We start from the raw sequence: 18,987 nt of genomic DNA, 5'->3' as shown, positions 1-18,987 counted from the left end.
AAGATGGTTTGAAAAAAAGTCACCAAAAAAGTCTAGGGTTAATATTCAAGAGCAAGTTGCATGAAGCTGTCCTATAATCTGAAATCTACTAACCTTGACATGAGAGTTACAAGTGGATGACTTCTGCTGCTTGCAGACACAGTGATAGATAGTAGTAGCCAGATGGCATTAACATTGACGTTTCCGGTTTCTGCTAACCTGCTCTCATCTACTCCCTCCCCTTTCCAGTTCTCCTCCTTCCCTTCCCCCTCCTTTCACCAAGCCTTTCCTCCTTCCTTCAATCGCTGCCATCCTCTACCTCCTCCACCTATTACATCCTGTCTTTGTGACTACCCCTCCCCTCTTTTTGTGGTACGGCAGGTCTGCCATATCTCTCTCTTCCCCCCCCCCCCCACCCCCCCCCCCCCCCCGCACCTTTACAGGGTCTTTATGAATTGTGCACCTAAATGTTTTTATTGCCACTACCACTTCCAACAGACCTTTATAAATTTTAAGCTTTATATAGGTTGGCAGAACAACAGGGGCTGAAGGGTTCATCTAGTGCTGTACATAATGCTTAATTATGTTATATTAGGCATGATCAATTTTAAGTACAAGATCATAATACATTGATCATGATTTAGAATTGAGTACAAAGTTTATACCTTCTTTTTAATCTTTTGTTTCCTTCACGTACCTGCACTCATGCAAAAACATCATCAACGTGCCACTTTGTCCCTGGAGAGTCCATGTCCCTTTCACACTGGGCTAATCAGCACAGGTAACAGATGATCCCAGGAATGATACACCCAACCTAGGCGGTCCATTCCCAGGTGATTTGATGCCATTTAAAATAAGCACTTTTGTTAAAAGATACCAGATCAAGAGCATGAATTTATTAGTTTTTTTAAGCTAGCAGGTGCATGTGTGCAATTTCAATTTAGATGTCCTTATAATTATGAAAGTCGATTCATCTGAAGATTTAACAATTAGCAGACTTATCCACATAAAAAACAAAAAAGGGAAAAACCCATGTACAACTGATCATATTAATTGTTCCGAACAACCAAACTGTTATTCTTATACTATTAAATGAGGAAGAAAGATACAAATAAATCACTTACAATATTCTGTTTCTTCTGGAGATCCTCCAAATGTTCAATAATGCTCTCATCAGCTAAGTCAAAAGGAGCCTGCCCCTGAAAATATGATGCAGATAACCTCATCCAAGATTCCAGTTACGAGTCAAACAAATTTAAGTTTTAGAATCTAGCTTTATGTCTGCAGTTCTCAGGTAGCTAGACAAAAAAAAAAATGAGGATGCCATTATGGAAAGAAAAATATGCTGAAGGAACATTTCCTCATTTAAAAGGACAACAAATGGACAAAGCCAATGCTCAAGAACGTCCTTGTGCCACTCTTAGCAGTTCACCAAGCAGTTTGCACATTCTTAGCAATTTCGTGCTCTTTTATTTAGTAATTTGAATAAAGACTTTACATCTCAATGGACTAAAGCTTGTTGCTGTGCTTTTAGAAAAAAAAAGTCACATCATTTGATGCAGCCTTTCTGGTGTCCAATCCTAAATGTGAAAGCCCCATGTAGCAGCAAAGCCTTACTTGATTTAAATTTGTCATGTGGATACGTCTAAAAAATTTCCCCACCAAGAAATAAGAAAACCTAGACAATCGAGGCTTACTGCATAGTTTTTGATTCAAAGTTGTTATTCAAGTTTAAAATAAATTAAACATTGAACAGTGCAGTACAGGAACACACCCTTTGGCCTAGCATGTCTGCCCTAATCATGATACCAATCTAACTAATCCCATCTGCCTCATGGTCTGTCACTCCTTTCCCTGCCTGTTCATGTGTCTATCTAAATGCCTCTTAAACGCTGCTTTTATCACCACTCCTGGCAGCACATTACAGGCACATACAATTTTTGTTTAAAAAAAAACTTGCCTCACAAATATACGTTAAACTTTTTATGCCTTTCACCTCAGAACTATGCCCCCTAGTATTTGACATTGCCACCAGGGAAAAAGACTGACAACCTACCCAATGTGGCACAGAAAACAAGTTTATCCCTCTCCTTATAACTAATACTTTACAAGCTAGGCAATATCCTAGTGAACCTCTGCTGTACCCATTCCAAAGCTTCCACATCCTTTAGCCTGCCACGTGTATCTTGCCCTTGGCTAAAGAGGATTCAAAGATCTCTGTCAATACAGAATTTAATACAGATAAATGTGAGGAGCTACATTTTGGAAAGGCAAATTTAAATAGGTCATATACATTGAATGGTAGACAATTGAGGAGTGCAGAGCAACAAAGGGATTTAGGAGTTATGGTAAATAGTACCCTCAAGGCTGATACTCAGGTAGATGGTGTAATGAAGAAGGCATTTGGAATGTTGGCCTTCATAAATCGGAGTACTGAATTCAAGAGTAGGGAGGTTATGATGAAATTGTACAAGGCATTTTTGGAGTACTGTGTACAGTTTTGGTCACCAAATTATAGGAAAGATATAAACAAAATAGAGAGAGAGTGCAGAGAAGGTTCACGAGAATGTTGACAGGATTTCAGGGTCTGAGTTACAGGGAAAGGTTGTGCAGACTGGGGCTTTTTTCTCTGGAGCGTAGAAGATTGAGAGGGGACTTGATAGAGGTGTTTAAGATTTTAAAAGGGACAGACAGAGTAAATGTGGATAGGCTTTTTCAATTAAGAAAGGGGGAGATTCAAACTAGAGACATGGTTTAAGATTGAAGGGGGAAAATTATAAGGGGAACATGAGGGGAAATTTCTTTACGCAGAGGGTGGTGGGGATGTGGAATGAGCTTTCGGCAGACGTGGTCGAGGCGGGATCATTGGTTACATTTAAGGAAAGACTGGATCGTTACATGGATAGGAGGGGACTAGAGGGGTATGGACCGGGTGCTGGTCAGTGGGACTAGGAGGGTGGGGATTTGCTACAGCATGGACTAGTAGGGCCGAACTGGCCTGTTCTGTGCTGTAAGTGGTTATATGGTTACCTCAATCTCCTCCATTAATATACTGGGATATGTTTTTAATCAGATTCTGGAGACATTCGCCTGTTTTTCCAGAAGACACAACACCACTGCCTTCTTAATATCAAGGTGCCCTTGAATTTCAATATATCCCTCCTTGATCTCAACATTACCCAGGTTCTTCTCCTCAGTGAACATTGAGACAAAGTGATCTTGCCCACTTCCTCTGGACCCAAGCACAAATTATCTCCTTGATTCTTGAGAGGACCTATCCTTTCCCTATTCACTTCCTCACTCCTAACAGACATACAAAATGCCTTAGGATTCTTCTTAACCCTAATTGCAAAGGACATTTTATTGCTCCTTTTAGGTTTTATTCTTTGTTTCACTTATTTAAGCATACTTAAAAAAATCCTAAACATGCTTAAACATTTTTTAAAATCTTGAAGTAAATACGATTAAAAGTTTCAAGTTATCTTTCACAGCAATTATGTCAATGTTAATTGACAGGGATTGCCATGCCTGGCAAGGTTCAGTCTGCAGGTTAACCCGCTTAAGTGGTGGGAAATTTGGAATGTCCGTGCTCCGACACTGTACTCTGCTTAACCCCAAGTGGGACCTGCCGCCAAGCCAGGTCAGCCCACCGAGGTTTGCACATATTTTGCAAACTTCCTTGTAACGCATGGTAAATGCTAGCAGCTTTACACAGATTTTCAGGCATTCCAATAAAACTTAAGCAATGTTAGTTTTTCAGGTAGAAGTGGTGTGACCTCTTTTCATTGCATGTCCTATAAATGTTCCCTGGATAGCAAGGATATTATTAAATAGACCACTCTGATTCAATCTGTTATAGCAGAGGGGAAAAAACAAGTTACTGATGATTGGTTGCATTTTTTAAGATTTGCTTCTCTTTGGCTGGTTCAGTATCTGATGCAAAATAAATTACAACAATTTCAGCCTATTTCTCAATAAATATCAATTCACAACACCTGAAAAACTAAGCTTTATAAATGATTGCAACATAATCATTAGGATGCAACTGACCACTTTGTTGACAGCATCCATGTCTGAAAAATTCTCAATAAGGATTCGGCAGGCTTCCTCTTTGCACCAGTGAGCAGCAGCATGAAGTGGTGTCCAGCCATCATTGTCCTTGATATTCACATCATATCCAGCTTGAATTAGCAGCCTTGAAAAATAAAGCCAAGTTTCAAAATCCATTGCCATTTCTTCTGCCTTCCATTCCCTTCACCTACTAGTTTATTTGGACCATCTGAAAGCAAAACTCAAGGGAATGCGCATAGGCAGTGATAGAGAGAAATGGGGGGGGGGGGGGGGAGAAAAAAATTAATCAGGTCAGGCTGCATCTGGGAAGAACACGATGGTTTTTGAGAAAGGAGCAATCCTTCAGGTCCTTAGTTCATTGCCCTGTTTCTTTCTATGTTTCTCAACCTGCTATTTCAAACATGGAAGCAAAAAGTAGGAGCAGGAAAAGGTCAATCAATCCTGCTCCAAGATTGTAACCACAGCTAACTTAATATCATTCCAACTCTGACCACATTCACTGATGCCTTTTAAAAATATTTTGCAACCAGGTCACTTCAATAACAATGCTGAATGAAGAAACTTCTCTTCTCAATCCAAAATCTGAAAGTGCCATTAAGTGAAACCACGAACCTTTGTTCTAGACATCACAAAATAAAACATCCTTTTCACATCTAGTCTGTCCACATAATGCATGTTTCAATTAGATCCCTCTCATTTCTCTATGCGCTAATGAATGCAAGTCTAGTAAATTTAATCTCTGAACATGACCAAAGTAAAGCACGAAAGTCTGCAGACACCATGGTTGAAGTAAATACACAATGTTGAAGGAATTCAGCAGGTCAAAGTGTCCTTTATATAAGAAAAGATAAAGAAAAATAACCAACGTTTCAGGCTTGAGCCCTTCATCAAGGTATGGAAAAATGTTGGCAGGCATCCAAACAAAATGGTAGGGGGAGGAGTGGGGAGAGGCAGGAGGTGGAACAAGCAACAAGCAGGCGGAGGAGGGATGCCTCTGAATAGAGAGGGAAAGGGATGGAAAGCTAAGGGAAAGAAGAAAAGGGGAAAGGGAAGGGAGAGTTGGTTAGCAGAAACCAGAGAAATTGATGTTAATGCCATCTGGTTGCAGAGTGCCCTGCCAGAAAATCAAGTGTTGATCCTCCAATTTAGGGGTGGTTTTAGAGGGATGCTACGAGGTCATGGACAGACATGCGAGTATGGGAGTGATACGCAGAGTTGGTTGCCCACTGGTAGATCCCTGCCACTGATGCAAACAGAGCGAAGATGCTCAGCAAAGTGATTTCTCCCAGCTAGTGCCCCGTCTCTCCGATGTAGAGAAGGCCACAAAGGGAGCACAAATGCAGTAGATCACTCCTGAGGATACACAAGTGAAGAATTGTTTGAGGCCCGAATTGTGGTGAGGGAGGAGGTGTGGGCACAAGTGTGGGTATACATGGCAACTTTTTTTTTTTTTTTTTTACAGAATTTGCAAGAGTTGGAGAAGCTTTCTTTTAAACTACTTTTTGTGCTGGCTACATTGGTGTTCTTTGTAGACAGGAAGCCAGAAATTAGCTTAATTTCTAATAATATGTACTAATGAACGGTCATATCCATATTAAAATAGGATTTACATTTCCTAGTGGTGCAGAAATAAATTGCCACACAGTTCCAGCAGAAAATATTCTGCACAGCAAAAATAAATATTTTACATTTGGATTATGTAGAGCTACCTCTCTCAAACACAGGTAAAGTTTTATAGACACACGTGCTCAGTCCCTCACCCATGTTATGAGAGTTGCTCTAGTGTAGATGGATTTAGGAGGAATTGAATTTACCATCTATAAAACAGAAAGCAAAAACAAAGCAGCAGCATAGATTTGTGAGTTTATACATCAAATCAAGATAGCATGTTTTTTAAGTTTGCCATCTCAACTTAACACTAGTATATAGACTTCCAGCAAATCAAGTCAAAGCTGAAGATAACATATCAAGTGAAAATGACAAAACCTTAACAGTAGTTCAATTAACTTGCAATTCATGGTATTTTTTTCACCTCTCAGTAACTTACTTTAAAACCTCCAAATAGCCTTTGGCAGCAGCCACATGCAGAGCTGTACCACCTGACTTGGTGTTTCTCACATCCTCTATTTTACCACTATTCAACCACTGCCTCGCATCTTGCAGCATTCTGTCTTCCTCTTCTTTCCTTGCTGCTTCAACATCAATTCCTAGAGCAGGAAAACCAAACTGAGTTTTAAAAAGTACTTTTTTTTCCAAAAAAAAGCAATAATCAAAAACAAAATACAGTATTGTATAATTATGACATTTGATGCATTCTCATTACACTGTTTAGTCACATACCTTTATTCCACATACTCAAATGTAATAATTATTTCTCCCCCTTCCATACTAACATCATTCCCTCACTCAATAATAATGCCATCAAAACCAATAAGCTGTATGTAAACCTTAGGAATGGAAAACTGGAGGTGGACGATCCAATGATCATGGTGGGGGGGGGGGGGGGGGTGGGAGAGATTAGGGAGGCAGAGAGGGTGAGCAAATTTAAGTTCTTGGGAAACACTATTTCAGGAGACCTTTCGTGGACCCAAGATAGTACTATGAAGAAAGCACGTCATCACCTCTACTGCCTCAGGAGTTTGCAGATGTTTGATAATAGTATGATTAAACTTGGCAAACCTCTACAAATATATAGTTAAAACAAAGCTGCATCATGGCCTGGTATGGGGGTACCAATACCTCTAAGCGGAAAGCACTGCAAAAGTACCAGTCCAGTACATCACAGGCAAAACTCTCCCAATCAAGAAAATTTATATGAAATGCTGCCACTGAATAGTACAGCAATCAAGGTTCACACCACCCAGGACACACACTGCTGCCATCAGGAAAGAGGTATAGATGCCACAAGACTTGTACTACAGGTTCAGGAACAGATGCTACCACTTCACCATCAGACTCCTAAACAACAGACTCAGAGACTCATTTAAGGACTATGTTTGCCTACACAGGCAAGACCCCCAACTCTTCCTCTGGTATATCGACAACTTCAGCTTGTCAATTTCACCCACTCCACAGCCAACTTCCACCCCGATCTCAAACTTTCTTGGTCCATCTCCGACAATGTTCTCCCCTTTCTGGATCTCTCAGCCTCCATCTCGAGAGACAAGCTTTCCACCGACATGTACTACAAACCCTCCAACTCCAACAACTACCTGGACTACACTTCCTCACATCCTGCCCCCGCAATGATTCTATCCCTTTATCTCAATTTCTCCATCTTCGCTGCATCTGTTCCCTAGATGAGGTCTTCCAGTCCAGAGCTTCTGAAATGTCTGCCTTCTTTAAGAAACGTGGCTTCCCTTCCACCACTATCAACTCAGTCCTTACCCACATCTCCTCTGCTCATCTGCCCTGGCCCCCTCTGCCCCCAGACGCAACAAACATAGAACCCCACCCTCATCTTTACCTACCACCCCACTAGCCTCTGCATCCAATATATTATCTGTCGGAATTTCCCACACTTGCTATAGGATCCCACCACCAGACACATTTTTCCCCCTCATATCCTCCTTCTGCAGAGACTGCTTCCTCCACAATTCCCTCTGCACTCATCCCTCCCCAAGCACCTTCCCCTGTGCCCACAGGAGGTGCAACACTTATGCCCACTCTTCCTCTCTTACCATGGTCCAGGGCCCCAAACAGGCCTTTCACGTGAAGCAACACTTCACTTGTACATCCAGAGGACTCATTTACTGTATCCGATGCACCCTTTGTAGAATTCTCTACCTCGGAGAGACCAGTCGTAGACTGGGAGATGTTTTGCTCAGTACCTCCTCTCCATTCACAGCCACAGCGACCTCCCAGTGGCCAACCATTTCAATTCTGGATCACACTCCTGTGCTCACGTCTGTCCATGGCCTTATGTATTGTCCCACCCTGACCACCTGCAGATTGGAAGAACAACACCTTATTTTCCATCTGGGCACTCTCCAGCCACTTGGCATGAACATCGACTTTACTGCTTTCCATTAAAGCTGCTTGCCTTTTCTTTCCCCACCCCCAGTTTTCCTGTCTTTCACTCACCCATCCCCTCTCCCCCCATTGCTGCTGCCCCCTCCCTCCTTTCTCCACCCATCATTTTCTGCCTTTGTCACCACCCCTCCCCTCCCACCTCCTACTCTTTGTTTGGTCGCTTACCAGCATTTACTCATACTTTGAAGGGCTCAAGCCCGAAACGTCAGTTCTGTATCTTTGCCTTTGCTACCTAAAAGACACTGTTCAACCTGCTGAGCTTCTCCAGCATTCTGTGCTTTTACTTCAACCACGGAGTCTACAGAACTTTGTGATTTACATTTAAAGCCTCTTAATTTGCACATTATTTATTACCAATATGTTTTCTGTATTTGCATAGTTTGTTATATTTTTCATTGTTTACATTTCTCTCTTTTCTATATTTATCTTTTCTTTTGTTCAGTTTATACTATTGGTGAGTAAAGAATTCTGCCTGACCCACAGGAAAAAGCATCTCAAGGTTGTATGTGATATCATGTATGTACTCTGGCAATAAATTTGAACTTGAACATACATTGCCAAGCATTTACCTAGAATACTTCAGTCTATCAAGACTGATGACACCACCATTGGCTGAATTACTGGAAATAATGGGCCAGAATACAGAATGGAGATTGAGAATCTGTTCGGGTGATGATATACCAACAACTTTGCTCTCAACATCAAGATCAAGTTGCTTGTTGTTGATTTTACGAAGGAGATTTTATTGTTGATTTTACCAAGAACCTGTACGCATCGATGGAACGAAGGTAGAGATGATTAAAGCCTTCAAATTGCTGGGAGACCACATTCGGAGGACCTCTCCTAGATCCAGCACATTGAGGCAACTGTGAAGAAGATACATCAATGCTTTGGCTTTCTAACTGAATCTGAAGAGATTCAGCATGTCATTAAATACTCCATCGAACTACTACAGGTGTTCTGCAGGAAGTAGATTGACAGGTGGCATCACAGTATGGCTTGGGAATTAGATTGTCTAGGAACACAGAATGCCCCAGAAGGTAACAAACATAGCCAGGTCCATCACAGCCTCTGACCTCCTATCCACTGACAGCATTTGTGCAAGGCAACTGCCTCAAGAAAGCAGCAAACATCAGAAAGGATCCTCATCACCCCCCACCCCTGGTCACAACCTCTTCCCACTACTACCTTCAAGCAGAAGGCATAAATGCCTGAAGACCTGTACCTCTAGGTTCAAAAACACTTAAAAGACTTTCCAACATTGATCAAGCTCATGAATGTCCCCTTATTACACTCATCTTCTGGGACCACAGGATTGTCTATGCCATTGCAGCCATTCCACCACCCCCCTCCCCCCCCCCCCCCCCCCCCCCCCCCCCCCCCCCCCCCCCCCCCCCCCCCCCCCCCATGCATTGAGATAACTGTGAACACTCATGTCTATTTTTTGGGTATTTTGTGTTTTTTTAATTTATTCATATATTTTGTTTGTCTTTTTTTTGTTGTTTGCCCCCCCCCCCCCCAACAAAGTTCATGTTCAGCTGCTGCAATTAAGAATTTATGCTCATGACAATAAACTCATCACATTCAAATCACTAAGGCAGGAAAAAACATGGTGCTACAATTCTTAATTTATTTCTAAATCATGCACGACAGTCTACTTGTACAAACTAATGAGCATTATTGTGAATTTTTTGATGTGCAAGCAATCTGCATTAGCACAGAGCAATTGCAGATCAGTTCTGGGCAGGCACTCAGTGCATGTGCTTTGCAAATGTTGTCTTAGGCCTGGGCCTGCTTAGTCAGGATAGATGCAGACATGCTATAGAAACAGCTCACATATAAAGATGCTGTGCATTACATTGATTATAGGTTGAACGTATGCTGATGTGCATATTCTTCAGGCAAAGCACAGTGAGTTTACTTAACAATAGCATTTATTGGCTTCCGGAAGATTCCATACAGCAGAAATGTCTTGGCAATGTTGCAATAGCTGCAATACATTCTGTTACATTTGTGGCGAGTATATGCTCAAGGCTCAAAGATGCACTTATTAAGAATGTAATTCAGTTGTAACATTGGAGACCAAGACAAACCCTGGGCTCCTCACATTTGCTGTGGAACATGTGCAGTCAACCTGAGAGCTTGTGTCATCATCAGTATGTGATTAAACATGCTAAATTCAGTAAAAGTTAATTTAATGTTTCCCCAATTTCCTACACAATTCAACAAATCTGAAATTATCTTTCTGTTCACCTTGATCCCCAATTTCTTTTCAGGAAGTAAACTTTTTGAAAAAAAAAAGTTGTCCAGTTGATATTAGTTGTAATAATAGGAATGCAATTACTGGTGTTCCAAAGTAAACACAGGAAATATTATAAACATTCTGCATTTTATGCAGCACCTAAGGCCAAAGAAAAGTTAGTGAACATTTGTTAATTAAGAGCTTTGTCCGAACTGGGAAAGAATACTTTTAAGTACCAGGTGATGGGGCTGGAATGGGTGACAGATGCTGTCTGGTCTCCTGAATGATTTCCAGCAGTTTCTGTTTTTGATTTCAAATTTTCAGCTTCTTTAGTTTTTTTCTAATTTCCTTTTACAACTGTTCCATACCAAGATTAAAGAAATGCCCAAAATGGCCAATCTCGCATAACTTAAAACATTAATAGCAATTATTTGTCAGATTTATAATAGAGCAAAGCAAATCATCTCACAATCTGAAATCCACAAAAACACCTCAAGAGGGCAGCCTTGTCCTTCTTAATTCTTGAATCAGGCGTTGACTTCAATTATGGAAATTTAATTCTTTGAAACAAAATTCCAGTTAATATTGAATTTTGCATCAATCATTAGTTAACCATAAAGGCTTAAGTCAGCATATTTAGATACAAACGTCAAACTTTGTTACGGAGTCCAGAGGACCCCAAAAACTAGCAGCAATAGATAGTATCACAATACAAAGGGTCACTTAAACAAAAGTATTATAATTTTAATTATATTTGAGCAAGAAAACAGAATTAAACATTTATTAACCCCCCCCTCCAATACTAAGTGCAGGTGTGTGTAATGTGTATATAAGCTTAGAAAAGTTCTTTGAATCACAGTTCAAACTCACTGGTTGCAGGCAATTCTTGTACTGTGCACAGAAGTTAGCATCAACCAAGTTCACCAGGCTTTGGTGCTTAACAGGCAAATGGCTACCACTCAGGAGGGCTCTTGCTGGTTTTCAGTGAGAGATTCTTTTTCCAGGACATCCGCAACTGATTCCTTCTCAGTCTTGCTGACTAAACTTGCCCCCTTCAGGGTTTTCCAAATGATCCTCCTTCTTTCAGGTCATCTTTCAGATAGCCAGTCTTCTCCTTTGACCAGACAGACTTCCAAAATTTGCCAGCTTTGTCCTTCTGAAACTGATTACTGTCTCTTTTCACACCTTCCCTCTCTGAGAGTAAAACTGTTCTCTCTCTGCCTGCAAAAATCACATGCTCTCCCAGGCAAGCTGTATGCTGCAGCTTTGTTGATCTTTTTGCAAAAAGCACTCTGCAAAAATTCTACAAATTTTCTATGTTTTAAAATGTTTGGGTGCAACCTGTTCTAATAATCCTTCCCAAAACACCTCTAAATACTCTGTCACAACTTTAATGAACAACCTGAAATTTTATCTCAGATGGAACCATTAAGAAAACCAAGTCTGTTGATTTGGAAGACAATTTAAACTTTACTTTTCATTGATTTATTTGAAAGGAAAAATTATTTGTTTAATTCCACGTCAGAGTTTCTGCATTGCTCAAGAGAAACATTATATTCCAGAATTTAACAAGGAGAAGGACATGGGAGCCAGTGATTTCAGGGGAGGGAACAATAATATCCTGAAGCACATCAACATTATTAAATGCCCCAGAACACAAAATGACTGATAAATCACCAAAGTCAGACCAGGTGGATTCTAGGATGTTATGGGAAGCAAGGGAGGAGATTTACAGGACCCAGCAGTTTGTCACAGGTGAAGTACCAGAAGACTGTATGATATGCAGTATGGTACCTTTATTAGAGAAGAGCCAGAGGAAAGCCAGGCAAATGTCAGTAAGCTTTAAACCACTGGAGGGAAAATAACTGGAAAACATTTTGAGATACAGTACTTATGTATTTGGAAAGACAAAAACTGATAAGGGACAGTGACATGATTTTATGCCAGAGAAATCATTACTCTTGAATATGACTGACACATTGTCTACATGAACAAGACCATGCATGGTAAACTGGTTCAGAAGATCAGTAAATATTGAAACTGGGGTGAGTTAGCCAAATGGATTGATAGTAGAGAAGGGCTGTTTTTCCACATTGGAGGCCAGCAATCAGTTGTGCATTTCAGGGATCAGAACTGGACCCTGTGGTTTGTCATATACATTTATAATATTGAAAACAATGAAGGGAGCATGATTAGTAAGCTTGCGAATGACACCAAAATTGGTGGTGTGGACAGCAAAGAAAGTTGTCTTGGGTTACTGTGGAATATAGATAATTTAGAAAGCTGGGCAATGTTGGCAGATGAAAGTTAAACTTGACAAGCATGAGGTGATGCATTTTTGGAAGTTAGACAGCAAATTGCAGGTTCTGGGGAGTGTTGTTGAACAGAGAGACCCAGAGGAACAAATACATGGTTCCATAAAAGTAGCATAAAAGGTAGGCAGGGTGGTGGAATGGGACTTGCCGTTATCAACCAAACCACTGAGTACAAGAGATAGGACATGTTACAATTATACAAAAGGTTGATTAGGTTGCACTAATGGAATATATCTCCATTTTAAAGCTTTTTAAAAAAATTACAATACAAAATAACCTATTTGACCCAACATATGAGTCTCTGATCAATCAATCCCTGCTTTCTCTACATCACCCATGAATTAACTGTGCACACTTCAGGTTGCTATATTACATGATTAAGCTAGAGAGTGTGAATAAAGATTCACAAGTTGGACTGAAGGACTTGAGTTGAAAGGTGAAATTGTATGAAGTTGTAGCGGTTGCTAACGGCAGCGCTACTGAAATGAAGAACTTCCACACAACATGAGGGTGAACCAGTAACTGACTTTATTTGAATCTCTCGCGCTGCTTTTAGGGGACGACCCACTTCCTGTCTGGGGCGCACTGGTCTACTGGAATGATGTCAGCGCTTTGCGGAATCTCTGCCTGCCCAGCAATGTGCAACCAGGAAGTGGCAAAATCTCCCAGGCAACGCCAAACACGGGCTTCACCTGAAAAGGAAAGGGGGGCCCGCGCTATCTTGTACCAATGACTGGGGCGGCAATTCAGCCTGTCTAACCACTAGGTCGCTCGGCCCACTAAAAGGCGTTCTTTTTCCTTACGGAGGAAAAGAAACAGACAATATGATAGAGATACAGAAAATTAAAGAGGCACACATAGGGTAGAGAGCCAGAGGCTGTTTCTCATGGTAGTGGTGGCTCAAAAAGGGTATAGGCTTGAGATGAAGAGAAGGTGGCTTAAAGGAATTCTTAAAGGGAAATTTTTTTTTTAATCACACAAAACCTTTTTGTACCTGACATTTGGACAGGTACTTCATATGGAATTAAAGCAGGCAAGTGGGATTTGTAAAGAAAGGTATGACATGACAGTCAGCACATGTGCAGGAGACCACAGAACCTGTTTAAACATTGTACATTGATGACGATGGTACTGAGACCTTTTCCTCCTTCCATCTATTTTCAACCTTTTAACAAAATCCCCAGTTAAGATCTCTTTTCAATCCACTTCTAGTTTATTCAGCCTTCTAGCACCCACTTCATTTCCTTCAGAGACTCACTTTCCCTAGCTCACCATTCTTCAGGCTTTGTTCAATGGCAATATTTTTTTTTCCTCAGCCATCTCCCCTGGTTTCAAAATCAATATTTGTCAGACACTTTCAAGAGAGAGTTTACCAAGTCAACATCTTATTTATTATATAACACTTTTATATCACACTTTTTTTATATAAAGTGCCATGCCATCCATTGCAGGACACAATTCAATGAATTCTTACCAGAATTAAGGTGAAAGAATGGTTAGGATTTTGGTCTGATATTTATAGTGTGTAAAAACTTGTTTCAATCACCGAAATCCCAGAAGACTGCACAAACTTTATTCAATGAAAATGGTGACAAGGGTAAAACTGAAATGAGCATTTTTTTAAAAATCTACACAAGTTTCAAAGAGATTCATGTAGGAGCAATATTCATAAGAATGATCATTAAGGGGAAGGCTTATTTTGTAAGTATAATGGCAGCTTTTCTTTTTATCTAATAATGCTCCATACAAAAAGAGGATGCTAACAGCAGAAGTTGGTCATTTATTTGTGTCAACACTCTTCATATGGATTTTAAAAAATGTACTGCAATAGCTAGATGAATTATTTATTGCTATACGTCACCTACTATAGCTTCATTTGATCTTGTGGAACATTCTGAAAGGGTTTGTGAGTGTAATCAGATGCAAGGGAGATGACCAAAAATGAGGTCAAACACATTTTTAAAAGGTAAATGGAAGGTGGAAAGTTTTTAAAGAGGCTATTCCTTAAAGAGTCTGAGCAGCAGAAAACACAAGTTTTTCATGCACCACTAGAAACATGAATTCATTAGAGGGTAGAATTGGATCAGAGAACTTAGAGGGTTGTAAAGTTATAAAGAGACAAACTCAAAAAAAGTTTACGTTTTAAAAAAAAATCAAACTATTATCAAAAAAAAGCAAGAAAATAGAGGCAATAAATTAATAGGACTCTGAACAAGTTGAAAATGTTGATCCTTTTATTCAAATATGTTACAGGGTTGGATATTCTTGCCCTGACGCTACAGAACTCAGTGTTGTTGAATTGCGACAAAATATTTCTAGTTCCAAGAATTTTCCTTCTCAAATAGCAGTTTAAGAGGGATGTAGAGTACAAGCTGTGCAATTTCAGATCTATATCATAGTTATCAGGAATGTACATAAGTGCGATGCAGCAAATTATTAAATCAAATAGGATGCAAGGGTCCAACCAATTTGATTAAGTCTCAGCCACTGGGAAAAGAAAAGTCGAAAACAGAATACATGACCTTAACCAAAAATAGCTTTGGTCAATCTAATACTTAATTAGACAATTTTATTTATTTTCATCTGATCCTGGACATTAAATAAGCATTAAATATTCAAAGTAATGGAATAGTTGAGATTGTTGATGGCAAGATGGAGCTGGGTGAAAGTGGAATGCTTAAATCAATGCAAACATTTCAAGTTTTTCCAATCAAAAAATTAGTTGCACACAAAAGTTTTGCTTCAAGGTTAAGGTACTAATTTACTACAGCTTACTTCTGCATGCACCTGATAATTATGACACAGCCCTGAAATTGCACAACTTGTATTTGACAGTCCTCTAAAACTGCGATTTGAGCAAAAAATTCTTGGAGCCGGAGATATTTTGTCACTGTTCAGCAACACAAAATTTATTGAAAACAGAGTGCAATTGCTATAGTCTGGAGCAAACAATAAAACTGCTGAAGGAAACAGGGTGGTTGAGTAGTATCTGTGTAGAGAAAGGAATGATTTTTGTTTGGTTTGACATTCATGCCCTGATGCTACAGAATCATGTATACAATAAAGAGTTCCTGTACAAAATATAGATCCTAAAGAAATGCTAGATACCTCCCATTGGAACTATGGGAACTATGATCATTAAGGGGAACTATGTTCACTAACCTCAGCTGTTAAATGCAGATGTTTTATCAAAAAATCTTTGGGCACATGGGTATAAATATTCCTCATCTTTAATTTCAACTTTCAACAGGACACTGATGTCAAATAAGGATCCGTGAATTTGAAAAGTACTAAATTAAAGTCACCTCAATAATATTTTCAGATCTCGTTTGTGCAGAATGTCAAATATAAATCCACTATTAGTTTTCTGCTGTCCAGAAGCTTTTTCTCAAAATGGCTTGTTATTAAGAGGTCGCTGAAAACATGTGAAATCATTAACATACAGACAAGCCCCAAAATCAACGAGTTGCTAAATAGGAAAAGTAGTCAGAAAATATGACATGATCAGTATTCAACTTGGAATTTTTAGAAGCCCAGATTAAAGGAATTTAATGGTTTGGTTTTATGAAGCACCGCTCCACTTGGAGCTTTGCAAGAGAATATGGACCAAGTTGTTCACCTCTGGCTCCTCCTGCACCAACTTCAGATCAAATTTGGAATTCAACTTTCCTGACAAGTCAACTTTTTTGTGTTGTAGAACAATCCTTTCCTGCTCACCACTCATAAATCAGTCCACCCTCGAACTTATTTCTGATCCCACAGCCATATTTCCTAATCTTCTCGAACTTCTCATATTACCAGCAGCCCTTCCCTCCCTAAGCTCGCCATCCTAACTGCCAGTCTCAGGTTTCTGCTTCCACTCCCCAACATTCACACTGGCAGTCTGTGATCCCACCATAACATGTACCTTGTAGCATCATCCAAACTTGTGGCAGCAGACATTTCTCACTGCCTTTGAAACTTCTGGATAGCCATCCCAAACTAAACTCACAACAGTGCATTTTCTAACATAATTACATACAACCACCATTCTGTTACAAAAGAGACGAACTCAACTGAAGTTTTCAGCCATGGGAAGGGTGTGGAGAGATAGGTCAATGATCTTAGGTTGTTAGCACTCCACTCTCATGCAATGGATTTGATTTTAGTGATGAAGTTCAAAGGTTTCCCTCTCTAATTGAAAAGAAAACAAATACCATCATGATCAAGTTGCAATGAATTATTTTTTCCTAAAAATGACATTTTGAATTTAGTTTAAAACAATCCCACCTTAACCAACTCTCTCTCTCTCCCACCCCATCCCATCCCTTGACAGCATGTTCAGGCAAGAAATTAGATTTCTCACTGCATAACAGACTCGCATGTCAGGCACGATAAACTTCAATTTTGAATACAAAAACTGTTCTAGGACTTTGAGGATTCTCACCTTCACAACGTGCCAAATTTCAAAAATCCATAATTCGTGCAGACATGCTGGTGTCTTCTGCTCATTAATACCCTACCGTCCCCCTCCAAGCTTCTGCCAATAAAACTTGTAGTAAACCAATTTACAGTCACCATCTTCAGCCGATGTCATCCTGGGCAGTCATGCTGACCCCAGCAGTCACCCGGAACCCCCCTCCTCACTTGATGGATAGTACACGATGAGCATTGCACACTGAGTTTGCTGGAAACGTTCGCACTGCCCTTTTTTTCCCTCGCTGTCCCCTTTGATCTTTCCACCACCCCCTTTGGGAATACTGGAATTTCAAATAGTTTTTGGTTTTAAGTGCAATATCCAAAGTACCATTCGCTATGGATACTTGATTAATGTTTTATTCATTTTTTCCTGTAATGATGCAAACAATTTAAAAATTTTAAAAATTGGAAACAGGACACTGATGGGGGAAAAAATTTCAAAAAAAATTGATAAAACTAGAGTTATTTTGTCATGAGCAAGTGGCAACAAGCCATTCAAAAAGGGATAATTGTGTGTAGATCAACAATGTATTGTATTTTAATAATCAATCTTATGACACTAGACAACAATTTTTTCCCCCCCCAAAAGGTTTGCTGCCTGAATAGAAAATGTAAATTACGGTAGTCAACTTCAAGTTGAACACAAAGACAAATTTCAGATTTGCCGCATCGGAGAGCATGTTTAATCACATAATGATGCCGACGCATTGCATTAGCTCAACGGACCTCAAAACTGTTTGCAGCTGATTTTCATTTGTACCCAGCATCTGATGCCTCTCATGTCAGTGTCCAACAATAGACAGTCAGCATGGATGGATTCCAGTTGCCCCGATACCACTTTTGCATGGTCACAATATCCTGGTGAAACATTTCACCGTGTTCGACACTGACTGCACCAAGATCAGCAGGGAAGACGTCCAAGTGCGAATGCAGAAAATGAATTTTCAATGACATGCTGCACTTCATGGTTTTGTATGATTGAAGCATGTTTAAAAATATGACAGGAAACCACAAAAATAGGTTATACCTTAAAAAAAATGCATGATAGGAAAATGTAAGGTGATTTTCCTGATCAGCATCCCAAAATCCTTAAAATACCCCAAAAAGTTTTCAGGAAACAAGATCTTTGTTATCCAGTGAAGTTTGCCACAAACAAAATTAATATTACCAATCCAGACTGGTTGCATTTCTGCAATGCTCGCTCAGCCTAACATTCTTGATGCCGTTCTACTTTCATCTATTTTTGGCCCATTTTAAACACAACCAACAAGGGAGCATAAAGCTACTCAGTTATAACACTTTCCTTCATGATACCAAGACAGTTCCACATTAAAAGAAATACTTTGTGTTGACAGAAGTCAATCAACTATCATTTGGAAGGTGAATGTGGAAAACAGGTTGGAGGGTGGTATGCAGAAGCCAGAGATCCCAAATGAATAACAGGCAAGGGCAGTCAAATGCTTTCCAATACTCTGAACGTTAGCATTAAACAACTTCACAGAGGGATAAAGTTTAAGCACAATTCTTCTCAACTATGAAATAGTTGTGAATTAAAAACAGAAAATGCAAGAAAAATTTGGGTAAAGTAGCATTAGGGAGAGAGAAACAGTCAATGTTTCATGTCTGCAATCCTTCACTACAGCTGGGAAAGAGAAAACTAGCTTGTTTTTCAAAAAGAGAGAGGTTAGGGAAGGATGAGTAGGACAAAGGGAATATGATAGGTTGAGGCAAAATGGCTTGGGGGCAGCATTTACTAACACCTCTTGGTTGAGAAACAATGCAATCCAGTTAACAGCCAATTGTAAAACAAAGTCATTTGCACCGACTGGCCAAAAATCAGGTGGAATGTGGGAGCAGATTAAAGTTCTATGGGACGACTCTTGCCTTTTC

General features: G+C 39.8%; 1 protein-coding gene across 5 annotated transcripts in view; it reads right to left on the bottom strand.

Annotated features, from left to right (window-relative positions):
* Nucleotides 1-18,987, bottom strand: part of LOC138765024 (protein phosphatase 1 regulatory subunit 12A-like) — a 207,937-nt gene that overhangs the window by 110,757 nt on the left and 78,193 nt on the right. For all 5 annotated transcript variants that reach the window (XM_069941647.1, XM_069941649.1, XM_069941651.1 and 2 more), the window contains 3 exons: nucleotides 6,098-6,257; nucleotides 4,030-4,174; nucleotides 1,104-1,178 (listed from right to left, as the gene is read on the bottom strand). In XM_069941647.1, the coding sequence (XP_069797748.1) occupies nucleotides 1,104-1,178; nucleotides 4,030-4,174; nucleotides 6,098-6,257 (380 nt within the window). The remainder of the gene's footprint in view (nucleotides 1-1,103; nucleotides 1,179-4,029; nucleotides 4,175-6,097; nucleotides 6,258-18,987) is intronic.

This window comes from Narcine bancroftii, chromosome 5 (assembly GCF_036971445.1).
Source record: "Narcine bancroftii isolate sNarBan1 chromosome 5, sNarBan1.hap1, whole genome shotgun sequence".
Classification (NCBI taxonomy): Eukaryota; Metazoa; Chordata; class Chondrichthyes; order Torpediniformes; family Narcinidae; genus Narcine; species Narcine bancroftii.
The sequence above is the reverse complement of the archived record's forward strand: the minus strand, read 5'-3'. Positions and strand labels throughout refer to the sequence as shown.